The sequence below is a fragment of the Sciurus vulgaris genome (assembly GCF_902686455.1).
Source record: "Sciurus vulgaris genome assembly, chromosome: 8".
NCBI classification, from domain to species: Eukaryota; Metazoa; Chordata; class Mammalia; order Rodentia; family Sciuridae; genus Sciurus; species Sciurus vulgaris.
The window spans coordinates 140,308,203-140,321,554 of record NC_136468.1 but is presented as its reverse complement, the minus strand read 5'-3'; the positions used below and the strand labels follow the sequence as shown (position 1 = coordinate 140,321,554).

General features: G+C 51.6%; 1 protein-coding gene across 4 annotated transcripts in view; it reads right to left on the bottom strand.

Moving 5' to 3' along the window:
- The window catches only part of KSR2 (kinase suppressor of ras 2), a gene marked incomplete at its 3' end in the record, with an annotated part of 403,959 nt that overhangs the window by 76,588 nt on the left and 314,019 nt on the right, over window positions 1-13,352 (bottom strand). For all 4 annotated transcript variants that reach the window (XM_079151534.1, XM_079151533.1, XM_079151531.1 and 1 more), the window contains one exon: window positions 13,197-13,280. In XM_079151534.1, coding sequence (XP_079007660.1) covers window positions 13,197-13,280 — 84 coding nt within the window. The remainder of the gene's footprint in view (window positions 1-13,196; window positions 13,281-13,352) is intronic.

The window sequence follows — 13,352 nt, the reverse complement described above, 5'->3', positions numbered from 1 at the left end:
TTTCCTTCAGGTTGCCTTATACGAAAGGCAAGTGGCGTTAAAATTCCATTCACGATGACATACACGTTTTCATCTTTAAATACACCCATTAAAAAGACAAGAAGCAAATGACTGTCCAGGGTGACAGATGTGTCAACTCCCCTGATCGGATGATCAGACATCATACAGGTGTGTTAAAATGTCACACTGTACCTCCAAACTGTGTTCAACTGCTATGTGTCCGTTTAAAATAGATTTTAAAATAATAACAGGGTTGACAGGTAAATAGGAAAAAATCATAACAGAGTGTTGAACGGATAAATAAGTTCGATTGGGAAAAGTCAACCCAGACAATTCGGGATCTTCAGAAACAGGAGACGGCTGTTGGCATTAGAAAACCTAACCCAGTTGAGAACTATTAAAAGGTGCCCACTATTGGTGATAAATGTCAGAAAGGCTATGGGATCTGGAAAAAAAACAAGAGATAATACTGAAGTTCAAGAGGTGACTTTCTAGGTACTTTACATAATCCATGTGGCCTAGGAATAGCCCTAGGAAGCAGCAAGGATTGTTATCCCCGTTTTACAGAGTGAGAAACTGAGGCTCAGCAAGTTTGGATAACTTGCTCAAGGTCAAATAGCCAGCGAGCAGCAGAAGTCCTGAGTCCAGCTCTAAACCCAGATGCGAGATGCCTGCGGCCAGGTGCGGATAAAGAGGAGGGATCCCGGGACAGATAACATACTTATTCAAAGCGTTCTTCTTTGAGACAAGTCTAAGACGTCATCTAGTCCTCCCCGCTACCGGGGTAACAAAAACCCCAACTGACTGTGTCGTGGTTTTTCTCTTTCTTTTCCAAAGACTCTGGACCCTCAGACGTCTGGGGAAGGTCCCAGGTCCCTTGGGATAAGCAGTGTCATGTCACAACCCTGCTGTACAGCTCTGCTAAATGCCGAGAGAGCCATTCATTCATTCACTCAGTGAACAAATGGTGGACCGGACCCAGCAAGCCCAGGAAAGGGGACTCAGCAAATGGAGCAGACGAAGCTCTGTTTATGGGAAGAGCAAATGGATGAAATTATTGCAAGTGTGGTAAAATCGTGACCCTGAAATACAGGGAAATGGAAGCGTGAGTATAGGGACGGGCGGGCAGGGTCCCTGGGCAAGTGTCACCTGGGAGCATCTCTCCTAAGAGGCAGCACTGGAGTTGAGAATGAGCTTTGGTGGGTTCAGGGGTCAGAAGTTAAAGGTCCACAGGGCCAAAGAGAAGAGAACAAGCAGAGCGGTGGGGACCTGAGAAGGGGAGGTAGGCAGGGCCCCGAAGCCACTAGAGAAGCCCACATTTGATCCCATAGGCACGGGGAGTCCCTGGAGGGTTCTGAGCACGGTGACAGAATGCTTGGGAAGCCCCGTGCCGGGGAATCTGCAGATGCCACCAGGAGTTGATCCAAGCATGGTCTGCACTTGGAATAGCTAGACTCCACCCTGGAAACTTCCAGAAAGAAATCCTTCCTTTCTGCCACCTCCACCCAGGTGTCTTTTCTAACAAGCCCAGCTGGAAGGTGACTCGCAGAAGTAGAAAAGTCCCCTGCAGTGGGGACAAGTGATCGAACTTAACCTTTGGACCACTGCCAGACCAGGACAGGACAGGAAGGGCCTCCCATGACCTCGGTCCATGTTCTGCTCTCTTCCCTGGCCTGTTCCCCTGCAGGGTCCCTTCTTGCTTGTCTCTTGAAGTAATGGAAGAGCCCTCCTTCACCTCTGGTCAAAGAGAGTGGGACATGGAACCCTCTTCCCCCCAGCCAGGGCAGCGTGAGGGTTGGGAACAGAGTCTTGGTCCTGCAGAAACCAAAGAGAAATGTCTGCGCCCAGGGAGACGCTCAACCACCCACGGAGGTTCTGGATGAGGAACTGGGCTGCACGTCCAGGCTCTGCTGATGTGGCACAGCCCCTGGAGGGCAGGCAAGAGGGACCGCAGCCAGGCTTGGGGCCACGCGGACACGGCGTCCTACTGAAGGAGAACCGCTTTTCCAGCTGGGAACGCACCTCATTCCCTTCAAAGCAGACTTCTTCTTTACCGCGGAGGGAAGAAAGAGCAGCTAGCCTACAGTTCAGCAGGCGACGCGCCTGCTGCAGCATCATGTTCCCCGGCGGTACCTTCTAGGGTTCTCATCCGGGAAGCATTGTGGGGAACGGGAATGTGAAGCACGGCTTGCGAAGACAGAACCACCCCATTAAAGGAATGTGCTCTTCCTCCCAGATGAGCGATGTCTGGGAGCCTGAATCTTCTAGAAGACAGTGTTCCCTCCAGGGGAGAGTTTGCCAAACCAACCTGGGTTTGAATCCTGGGTTTGACTCCCTGGCTGCGACACCTTGGGCAAGTCACTGACCCACTCTGAACCTCAGTCTCTTCTACAGTGAAGTAGGAACAACTGTCTCCTCTTCCTCCCAGGGTTGTAGTAAGGACTAAGGACAGATGCTTGGCTCACAAAGTTGCTCAGGAAGGAGCAGCCTCTGTATCTTTCTCTACTGTAGGTAGTTTGTGCAGCAGCTTCCCATGAGTTCCTATGACTTGTTGCTGGGGGACTGTTTTTCTGGCTGGAAATTTGGACCGGTGGAAGAATCTGGAGCCCTCAACCAACCATGGTGGGAGTTGATTGATGAACAGCCCAGTGTCCTCTCCCTTGGGTGCCGTGACGTGTGCTCGGGGTGAGACTGGACCCCAGCTGCCCATAGCTGTGACCTACTCTTCAATGTACCCAGGTCTGGCCCCTTCCCTCCCCCTGATTCACTCCTGCGCCCTCTTAATGGTGCAGCCTGGGATCGAACCCCTTGTCCTGGAACCCTTAACTCGGAGTCTATAGAAATAGGGATCCCAAATAAGACACCGTGATTTTTAAAAGAAATTCCCAGCACCAATGTGACCTGTCCCCTGGCTTTGCCCTGCTACCTTCAGAGAGCATGGAATCTTGGAAAGAATTTATTTAAAACTTCCATTATAATAGCTATTTTTTTTTTTTTAACTTCTAAGGCTTAATAGGATAAACTTCAATTATGGAGAAAAGTTGCTTGCCTGGAACATCTCGTTCCCCAAGGGGCTGCTGGCTAAATGAGACATCACGGCAAAGTTAAATATGCAAATTTATCTTGAGGGCAACATCCGGGTCTCTCCCCCTTTCCATCAGCCTGGTGCCCAAGGTATGCTGGATAAATGTTGGAGAGATGGAGGGAGGGAGGAGGAACGAAAGATAAAGGAAGGACGGACAGAAGGGAAACTGTCAGAGTGTGACTGGGAGGGTCAGTCTCTCAGAATTGTCGGGGAAGTGACATCTCTGTCTTATCACTTGCATTCCTCTTGGTGAAAGGTAAATAGGACCCTCTCAACAGAAGGGGGCTGGAGATAAGGATTTGACCAGAAGCAAACTGGATCGCCATGGATCTGTGGAACTGTGGGGGGCAAATGGTCCCTTTTACGAGAAGCTCTGCTGTGTTCTTAATAGTTTTGTCACAGCCCAGAGCAGACACAAGCCTGGAGCCCAGCATGGAACCAGGATCAGGACTCTCGCCATCCCGGAGGAGGGACAGGCAAAGCTCCCGCTGGGGAGAGAGTCTCATCAATTCCAAATGGTTCTCTGGGCGATCCTAACCGACTTGCGGAACTTTGCTCGGGGCAGGACAAATCCCTCCTTTCTACTTTCTCCTACTCTATCCCAGGGTACCTTGCAATAATCCACCTGCCCTTCCTCGCAGGGTTCAAATGCAAGTGTTTTCAAAAGCCGCACCTCATACCCAGCTGAGGAAATATTAAACAAGCCCCAACAGTGAGCCCGGAGCTCTTGAGTAGCCCCCTCGCCCCAACAACAGTGCTGTAAGAGGTGGAGGCTGTTGTGCCCATTTCAAAGTCAGGAAGACTGAGGCTCAGGAAGCGGCCCGAGTCATACACATAGCAAAGGGCAGAGCAGCAGAAACAATTCATTCCATTTCCAACCCCTCAACAAGCATTATTTGATTCCTCCTCTGTGTCCATTGGGGCAGGACTTCTTTCTCTAAGGATCTTGCCATCTAGAAAGAAGCTTAGGGTCTAGGGATTAAAGCCATCTCCTGCGACTTCAAGCATGAACATCCTTCCGTTCATTCCTCTGCTTGAAAACTGCCTCTTAGAAAGGATCCCACGTGGCTGTGAACCCTGCTCCCTTGTCCCTGTGATGACGAGAATCACTTCCCCTCCGGAGGTTGCTGTTAACAGCTTCTCGACCGACAGATGTTTCTTGAGCGCTTACTATGTGCTAAGCACTTGCTTGCCCCGGAGGTAGGAGCCATGAACAACCCAGACCTGACTATCCTCAAATAGAGGTCAGGTCAGGGAGATGGCCGGGCCACACGACACGGTGGTACCCAGGAAGGTATGACGGACAGGCAGGTGTGGCGCTGGGACTTGAGGGCAGTCAGCGGGGCCTCCCGGAGGAACTGGCAGCAGACCTGGGCTGGAAAGATAGGTGGGAGCGAGCAGAGGCATTCCAGAAAGATCCAGACAGAAGCCTCGGGGGCAGAGACCAGTCGGTGAGTGGACGCCCAGTCTGCCCCCCGTGTTGACAGCTCAGAGAGGCCGGAGCTGTGGGCATGAGGCGGAGGGGGCAGCCAGGGACGGTGCAGGTCATGAAGTTGGCTTCATCCTGAGAGCAAGGAGACCCAAGGGAGGGGTTCCAACAGGGTGGTGCATGCTGGGTAAGCCCCTCTGGTGGCCGAGGTCCCCTCCCACCTTGTTTATCCTACTCTCCGTCCCTGCTGTCCATCAGGTCATCCCAGGCCCTCCCTGGACCTGGAGGGACTTGTCAATACACGAAGATCCATTTGGCCTCTTTTAATTCAGGAAAAGAGGACACGAGGGGACAGTGCAGCAGGAGGGCCGTGGGGTGGCGTGGGTCCAGGGTCTGGGTGGAGACTGGGTTCTCAGACTCCGTTCTGCACATTTAGTTCAAGGGGAAGCAGAGTAGAAGCTAGCATTAGTGGCCGTCCTGTGTGACCAGACCTTGGCTGGAAGTGGTTAAGTGGGACCTTGAATGGGAGGGATACGCGTTTGAGTAACAGATCGCCCGCCAGAGACCCTGGGTCAGTCATTTACATTTTTTGGGGGGGGTTTAACTGGGGATTGAACCCAGGTGCCCTCAACCACTGAGCCACATCCCCAGTCCTTTTTATATTTTATTTAGAGACAGGGTCTCACTAGGTTGCTCAGGGCCTTGCTATGTTGCTAGAGGCTGGCTTTGAACTCAAGATCCTCCTGTCTCAGCCTCCCGAGTGGCTGGGATGACAGGCATGTGCCTGTGCCACCACACCTGGCCAGTTATTTACTTCTAAAGGTTTCTTATTCCTTGTCTATAAGATGGGGATAATAATAGACCCCGCCTGCCTTCTAAAGTTGTTGCAAGGGTCACACTGGATTCTGCACACGACCTGTATGGCACACATCTGGAGCTTGGTGAGTCTTCGGTGTACAAAGTCACCATGACCACCCTCGTGGCCAGCTCCTGCTTCAGCTCCCAGTGGATGTAGGATCCTCCCTCACATACAACTATATTTGGACCCACATTCTTTTGCTTATAATAGGTAAAAAAAAAAAAAAAAAAATGCATATACAGGACAATTAATTCCCATGGCAATTATGGCAAAAGCTGAAGTGTTTCTATTAATGGAAAAGTAAGTTCAAGATTCAAGCTGGTGATCTCTGAGATGCATGCTCATAATTATATCCTGCCAATATCCTGCCCGTTGTATGAATCCTGACGCTTCCAGAAACTTCCCAGCAGCTGCAGCAGGGCGCGCACCCTCTCCTCAGCACGGGAAGGTTGGAGGCCACGATGCTCCCAGCAACTCAGACGCACCCTGGCTCCCTGCACGCTTCCACCTCCTTGTCACCCGTAGTCAGAGTTGTTTTGCAAAACAGGAAATTTTCAGATCGAACATTGTATTTTGGTGCAAAAATCTCGATAAGGAGAAGGCCCGGGGCAAGAGGGAAATAGAGAGTGCAACGGATCTCAGGGCCAAGATCGCATAACACCGTCAGGCTGGGCGAAGGCGTGTGTGGCCCTCCTTAGTGCAGTCTAGCCGAGTGACCACTGGCCTGGAAAGAAACGTGTAAGTGTGCCCTGCCAGACTTGGCAGAGGAGGAGAAGGGACTTGCAAGAGGATGTTAAAATACCCTGGGGACAAACTGCAAAGCGCGGCTCATGAACCGGGCTTCCTAACACAGCTCCTCACTAGGGAAATGATCACGGGTCTCCTACAGGAGTGGGGGGTGTCCTCAACTGGAGCACAGATGTGTTTTTAGCTAGCAGAGACCTAGGACTGCCTGAGGGGTTTCCGGGCACGCGGGATTTGCTAAGCTTGGGAAAATCCGATGCCCCTACAATACAATAGGACTTATAATCCTATGATCGCCTGGTGACTATAGGGCTGGTAACCCTATGTCTCACCCAATAACCTTGGAGTCGGACCTCATGGCTCCCCTCGTAAGTTGAAAATTTCAGGAAGGGGTCCAGGTGTGGGACAGGCACTGGACAGTTGACACGCTAACAGAGAACAATACACGCCACAGTGCCCCTGGTTGGGAGTGAAACATTTATGATACACACCGTGTCTCTCCACCAGGGGCAATTCCACACTCCCAGGGACATCTGGCCATGTCCAAAGACATCTTTGATTACCACTATTGGGTGTGGGGGGGCTTTGATTGGCCTCTAGTGGGCAGAGGCTAAGGATGCTGCTAGGCTTCCAACCAAACGCAGAACAGCCCCATGACAAAGAATACCTAGCCCCAAAAGCCAAGAGGCCAAGGCTGAGAAACCCTGAGTCTCATCCTTCAACATCTCTCCCAAGAAGCCGACTGCTTTGCAAAAATCCCCAAAGAAACGTGCCAAACAAGAACTACGGAAAAAGGAGAACTGTCCTATATTTCCCAGAACTTCAGCCTTGTTTCAGCCCCTGGACGGGGTTGAGCGGGTATGTTTCTTCCATGTTTATTATACTTTGCATTAATAGAGAGAATATCTATTTCTAAGTATTGTGGGACGCTCCTATTATCTCAATCACACTGGATGAATGTCTTTGTCTCACTGTACATCAGAGAGGTTTAGAAGATTTCCCGTAATCACACAGCAAGGAAGTGGCAGATCCAGGACCTAACCTCAGCTCTCTCTGCCCCAGAGTTTGTATCTCTTGTCATCATTCGGGTCCCTAGAACAGAGCCTGACCTAGGTATTGCTGTAAGGGATCAATAAAAGGTGTTCTCTAGGGAGAAATCTATTCTACTCTTGGAGAAGGGGATAGAAATCAAGGTGAAGCTAAGCAAAGGTGTGGTTTCGGGTTAATCCAGGGTCGGCCTGATCCTGCAGAGCGTCCGCTGTCCTGCTGAGTCTGCCTGTTTCACGTGAGGAGGCTGCGATTTTGCACACCTGAGTGTGTGAGGTGGTCACCAGCTCTGAGCTACCTGGGGAGGGGAGGGGCTTAACCCCAGGCACCCCTGGGGGAGGCCACTGCAATCAGCGAAGCACCAGGCTCCAGAGATGGTCCCAGGGATGAGCCGCTGTCTGCAGCACCTGTAACCACTGCTCAAAGAGGCCCCTGGGGATCTGAGCTGGATGCCATGGCACAGGTGAGCCTGAGCCCTTGGGCCACGGATTCCATTATTCAGTATTGAAGCAGAGGAGTCAGTGCCTAAGCCTTAAGTATCTGCACGGTGCTCAGAAGCCTCCTGATCACACCCCCTGCCAATCAACGACCAGTAGAGCAGGTGGATCGGAGAACATCAGCCCTTGGGGCCACTGCCCCCCCCCCCAGAATGGTGATCCTGACCCCAGGACACCCTTCCCCAAGGTACTGGCCTTGGCAAACAACCTGCTCTCAGGATAATGAGGGTTCTACCTTCCAAGACTGCTTTTCCAGGACTGGGCTGGATGGGCAGTGAGCAATCCACCTCCCCCACGTCTCTGTCCCCATCGGCAGACTCAGGTGGAGGCAGCATGAATCAGGGCAGAAGCAGGCTGATCTCCAGCTACCCCAATGCAGAAATGCACCCACCTGGGCCCAAGCCTTTGCCCAGGCTGGTTCCCTGGCTGGATGCCCTTCACCTGGCTAACTCCTCTTCCTTCAAGACTCAGCTTCCAGGTCCTCGGGTTCGGTCGCTCTTGGTGAGTAGGACCAACCCAGCATCCCCCACACAGGGATCATCTACCTGGCCTGTTGCTCCCTCTGGGTCTCAATTCCCCACTCACCTTCAAGGAAAAATAGAGGTCATCAGGTGGCATATGAAAAATATAGGTTCCTAGACTCCCATCCAGAGTCTGCAGAGGGCTCACCAAGTGCAATGTTAAGCTTCCGCCGTGATCCACGGCCCACCCTGAACTCTCAGGACAAGATGGCAAGTGTCCTTCTCCACCTGCACAACCCCTGGGCGGCACCAGATTCCCCCCAGTGGATGCTCAGCCCTGGCCAGTGGACCAAACCAGAACCAAAGCCCCATCCAGGAGGAGAGGGCACAGGAGAGACACTTAGGTGGGCTGGGAGAAGTTCCCTTCCTGTCACGCTCTGCCTGTATGGGGGAAATGCACCTCAGCTTAAATGCCCCTTCTCTAGAGAAGTTCCCCAACTCACGATTGGACATCTTCGCGGCAGAAATGCAGATAAGGGTAGAAAGGTTTCCAAGGACCCAGATCTCAGCTCTGCAGAAACCTGCGCAAGAAGGACCCTCGAGGAGGGAGGGACGCAGATAACACAAGACTGAGGGCCGGGAACCCATCAGCATCGTACGGCAAGAACAAACTGGTGGCCGCTGAATCCAGTGATCAGCTGGTAAGTGAACTGGGCCGACAACCTGGCACTCGGAGCTGAACTCCACTCTGCTCTCACCAACCGGCTCGATAAAGACGCCTCGATTTAGATAACTGGGAACTGCTTTTGGAGTCTTAATTTCCTATTAGTTCATTAATCTCTCCATTCAAAACGCCAACAACAGCTGATGATAATTCCAAAGGAAGTGGGCATTAAAATGAAGCAGAAGGGAAGGGGGTTAGAGAAGTTTCTGGCTTCCCAGGTGGAGGGGAACCCCAGAGTTAATTCATCAAGTTACGGGGAGTGTTAGCTCTCATTAATTAAGCACTCGCGAGGGGTCAGGTGAAAAGATGAGCATTTTTTTGAGCAATTCTCTTACTTGGTGTTTTGTCTTGTAAACCATCTAGGTTAGTAGATATTATCTTTATCTCCATTTTATAGAAAAAGGAACCGAGGTTCAGAGAGGAACATACAACCAGTTGATAGCAGAGCCAGGATTCCAATATGGGCCTATCGGCCAGACATCCCGGGTTCCTAATCATATAGTAACTTTTTGACTCATCACATGAATATTTATTGGATGCATTTCTTGGGGAGATAATGATAAACAAGACCCACATCAACAGTGAGACTCAGGGGCCAAAGAACCTGAAAAGGAATCATCAGAGACCATCCGTGTTTACCAAACGCCTCACATTTTGAGAGATGCAGCGGGCCAAAAATGTTTGGATTTTGTTTCTTAACTTACCACCTCTCTGTAGAGCAGTGATTCTCAAAGTGGGGTTCCAGGGCCAGTGCATCAGTACCTCCGGGGAGCTGGTCAGAAGTGTTACCTCTGCCCCCAACTCTTCCCACAGCTACTGAATCTGTGGCCCTGGGGTGGGATCCAGGGCTCTGTGTTTGAAAAGCCCTCGGGTTTACTCTGATGGGTGCCCCACTGCAAGGCCCACAATCTAGAAAAGGAAAAATCGCTCAGGAAGGGGCCTGAGACCACCCAGGCCCTGCTTCCCACATTGCATGTGCACAAGACCCACTGGGACCATCTTCAAATACAGGTGTGTGGGTAGCAGGCTGGGGGCGGGGCCTGAGAAGGCGCATCTGTAACCCTGCGATGCTGCTGGTCTGGGGACCACGCCCAGAACAGCAGGCTCGGAGGGAGGGAGGGAGGGAGGGAGGAAGGAAGGAAGGAAGGAAGGAAGGAAGGAAGGAAGGAAGGAAGGAAGGAAGGAAGGAAGGAAGGAAGGAAGGAAGGTATGGAGGGAGGAAGGAAGAGAGATCATTCCCTTCAGGAAAGACTCAAATCCCTGGCTCTGGGCTCCTTTAGGAGGTCAGAAACGCGCTGGAACACACTCAGATTTTCCCAAAGTTCTCAGTGGGGTAGGAGACCTTCCTTGACCCTCTTAATTAAAACTGCAACCCCACCCTGGCCCTCCTACTCCGGTCTCTGGTTTGTTTCGCATTGTCTGAGCACATGATCTATTCCAACTCACCTCCTCTGTCCACCGTCTGGCCAACTCCTGTCCCCACCGGCACATAAATTCCAGCAGTACAGAGAGGTTCTATCTGTTTAATTCCCTGTTGCTTTTCAGCGTCCTGAAGAGTGGCGCATCATATTAGCGTATCCTAGCTAAGCATCCCTAATCGGAAAATCCGTAAACCCCGAATGCTCTGAAATCCAAAAGTTGTTGAGCACCAACAGAATCTGCAAGTGGAAAATTCTGTGCCTGGTCTCAGGAGACGGATCAGTCAAAACACAGGTCGCACTCTGAACATGGCCTAATGTTGACATCGGCCTGTGTGTACATGAGACATTAATGAATTTTGTTTCAGACTTGGGTCCCCTCCCCACGTATAGGTAGATGCCAAAATGCAAATGTTCCAAAATGAGAAAGAATCTGAAGCTTGGAAACACTTCTGGTCCCACGCGTTCCAGATGAGGGATCCTCAACCTGCAGGGCTAATCGTTTAACCCAGGCACGTGAGTTGAATAAGTGCGCGAATAATTCCCACCGGTTTTCTCTAAGGAGCTGCCTCCTGTTCTCAGGGCCACCTCTCTGGGGCTGGCCTGTTGCCTTTCTTTATGCAGATTCCTCACGGTCATCGAAATGCGTTCTCTACAGCGAGTCTCCTTCGGACTCCTTGGCCACAGGGTCTGTGTATACTCGTTCCTATCCCTCATCTCGCCCGCTATCCATCAGCCCTGCAGGGCATCCAAAATTGTGTCTGTCCTTAAAAGCACGCGTAAATGACCAACATCCTCACTCTGATTAATGCAGACCCTGCAGGCGGGTAACCGCCATCTCAGCCGACATCAGTGAAGCATGCTCATACTTACACACTGGAGGTAGCCCTGAATCCTGTCCAGTTTATACAAGACCAAGACCCCTGAAGCACACGGGGGTCCCCCAACAGCTGCAATTGCTGTCCGCCTTTCTGCCAGTTTTTCTCAAGGGCTAAGCAAATTTGTGAGGTCACCGTGTAATCCGACCATGTCTCAGTTTCAATAATGCCCCCTCTATGCCAAGAGCTACTTTTGCACAAGATGGAGTGCGGAGGAATGTTCTTGAATAAAAACACTGGAATCTGGGGCAAGAGACACTGTAGCGACTCCTTCCAACAGTCCCGAGGTGGGGTGCTAATATCATGCCCACTTTGCAGAAGAGAAAACTGAGCCCAGGATGCCATACTTCCTTTTTTTTTTTTTTTTTTTTTTTTTTTTTTTTTTTAATGGTACCAGGGATTGAACTCAGGGGCACTCCACCGAGCCACATCCCCAGCCCTTTTTTGTATTTTATTTAGAGTCAGGGTCTCACTGAGTTGCTAAGTGCCTCGCTAAATTGCTGAGGCTGGTTTTGAACTCACGATCCTCCTGCCCCAGCCTCCTGAGTTGCTGTGGCATTGGATGGTGCCTGGCAATGCCACACCCCTTAAGAGCTCAAGCTCACACAGGGAGCTCGGCAATGCAGCTGGGACCCAAATGTAGTTGTCCCTGCTTCCAAAGCATGCGCTCCTTGCAGCCAGCCCTCTGCCCAGCCCCCAGCCCTGCCAGCCTCCAGACCTTGGCAGGGCCTGAGCCTTTGCCCGTTGCTTCTAGAACAGACAGCATGGAACAAAGGCTGCCTCTGAGTTCTACCTCTAGTGCTGAAAATTGAAACAGCTTGGGAAGCGTTCAGCCTCGCTGACTCCCGGCTGCGTCCCTGTCACCTAATTACTTGACTTCAAAAGCCTCCACGCAGCAGGGGCAGGTGGCAGGTGTGAGAATGTGAAGGCTGCTGTTCCCCCACCCCCACCCCGGAACATGGTGTCACCAGATACAGAGGAGCCAGGGCAGCCGGTGTATAGGCCTGACCCAAGGGCCTGGCCTTGTGCCCCTTGGGGTCAGAAAGACCAGGGACCACCCGAGAGCCCAGGTCCTCGGAGGCCCAAGGTGGCCGGTACTGGGTGATTACCACCTGGTCTCCTTAGATGTGGATCTCAAGGCTTCTCAGTGGAGGAACTAATTAATCCTCCACACCACCCCAGGAGGGAGGGAGACCAGCCTCACCCTCGTCTCTCAGGTAAGACTGCCAGGCAGGGGGTGAGGTGGAGAGTGAGCTCGCTCCTGCTGCGACCGCACCACCACCCAGGGGCAGGGATGCAGGGAGGCTTAAGAGGGCTCAAAGCAGAGTTCCCTGCCTGGGCTAGGTAAGCAAGAGCAAGGCTGGAGAGGAGAGAGGCATTTCTAGAATCTTCTGAGTGGCTCCTATCAAGCAAATGGATGCATGTCCATTTGAGACTTCTACAAGCAGTCGAATGTTGCTGGCTAATTTCTAGAAACTGGACCTGAGGGGGTCCAGTATACGGAAGGCCGGGCAGGAAGGCCCTGGCGATTTCTTCCTGAGGACTGAATTCTGAGCCAGCCACTGTGCTATGTCCCCGTGGGTTGATTTACTGGATACTCAGTATTGCCTGAGGCAGGTATGATCTTGTTCCTTTCAAACAGAAAGGTGAAGTGACCTGCCCAAGGTCACACAGCTACACAACGTGGCAGAGCCAGGATTTGAGACCAGCTTAGTCTGGTGCCACAGAGATCCTGCCGTTTCAAAGTTACAATCTGGTCAATGAGAGAAAAAGCTTGTCACCCACGATCTTAGATGCTACTGAAATCACAAAGTACCCAGGCACTCTGGCACACAGCATTTTGCATTTCTACCACCTTCCATCAGCTCTGCTTCTTTCTCACAATTGATCCCTCCTTGTCCCCCTACCCAAATACAGAAGGGTTTTAGAGACCCATTTCTGAAATGCAAAGCAAATGACTCTCCCAAGAATCAAGAAGCCAAACTCCAACGAGCATTGTTGGTACCAGTATGGTCAGGTGCTGGGAAAAGCCACCCCGAGGTGCAGCTACTTACTTGCAGTTTTTACACTTGAGGCCGAAAAGCATTCCTTTCCCACAGACTGTACACGTCTGAGACATCCAGTACTTGGTGGAAAACCTGTGAGAAGAGATAGAAATGTTCAAGACAATGGTCACGGACTCATCTCTAGCAGGGTGAACTACCCGGAGG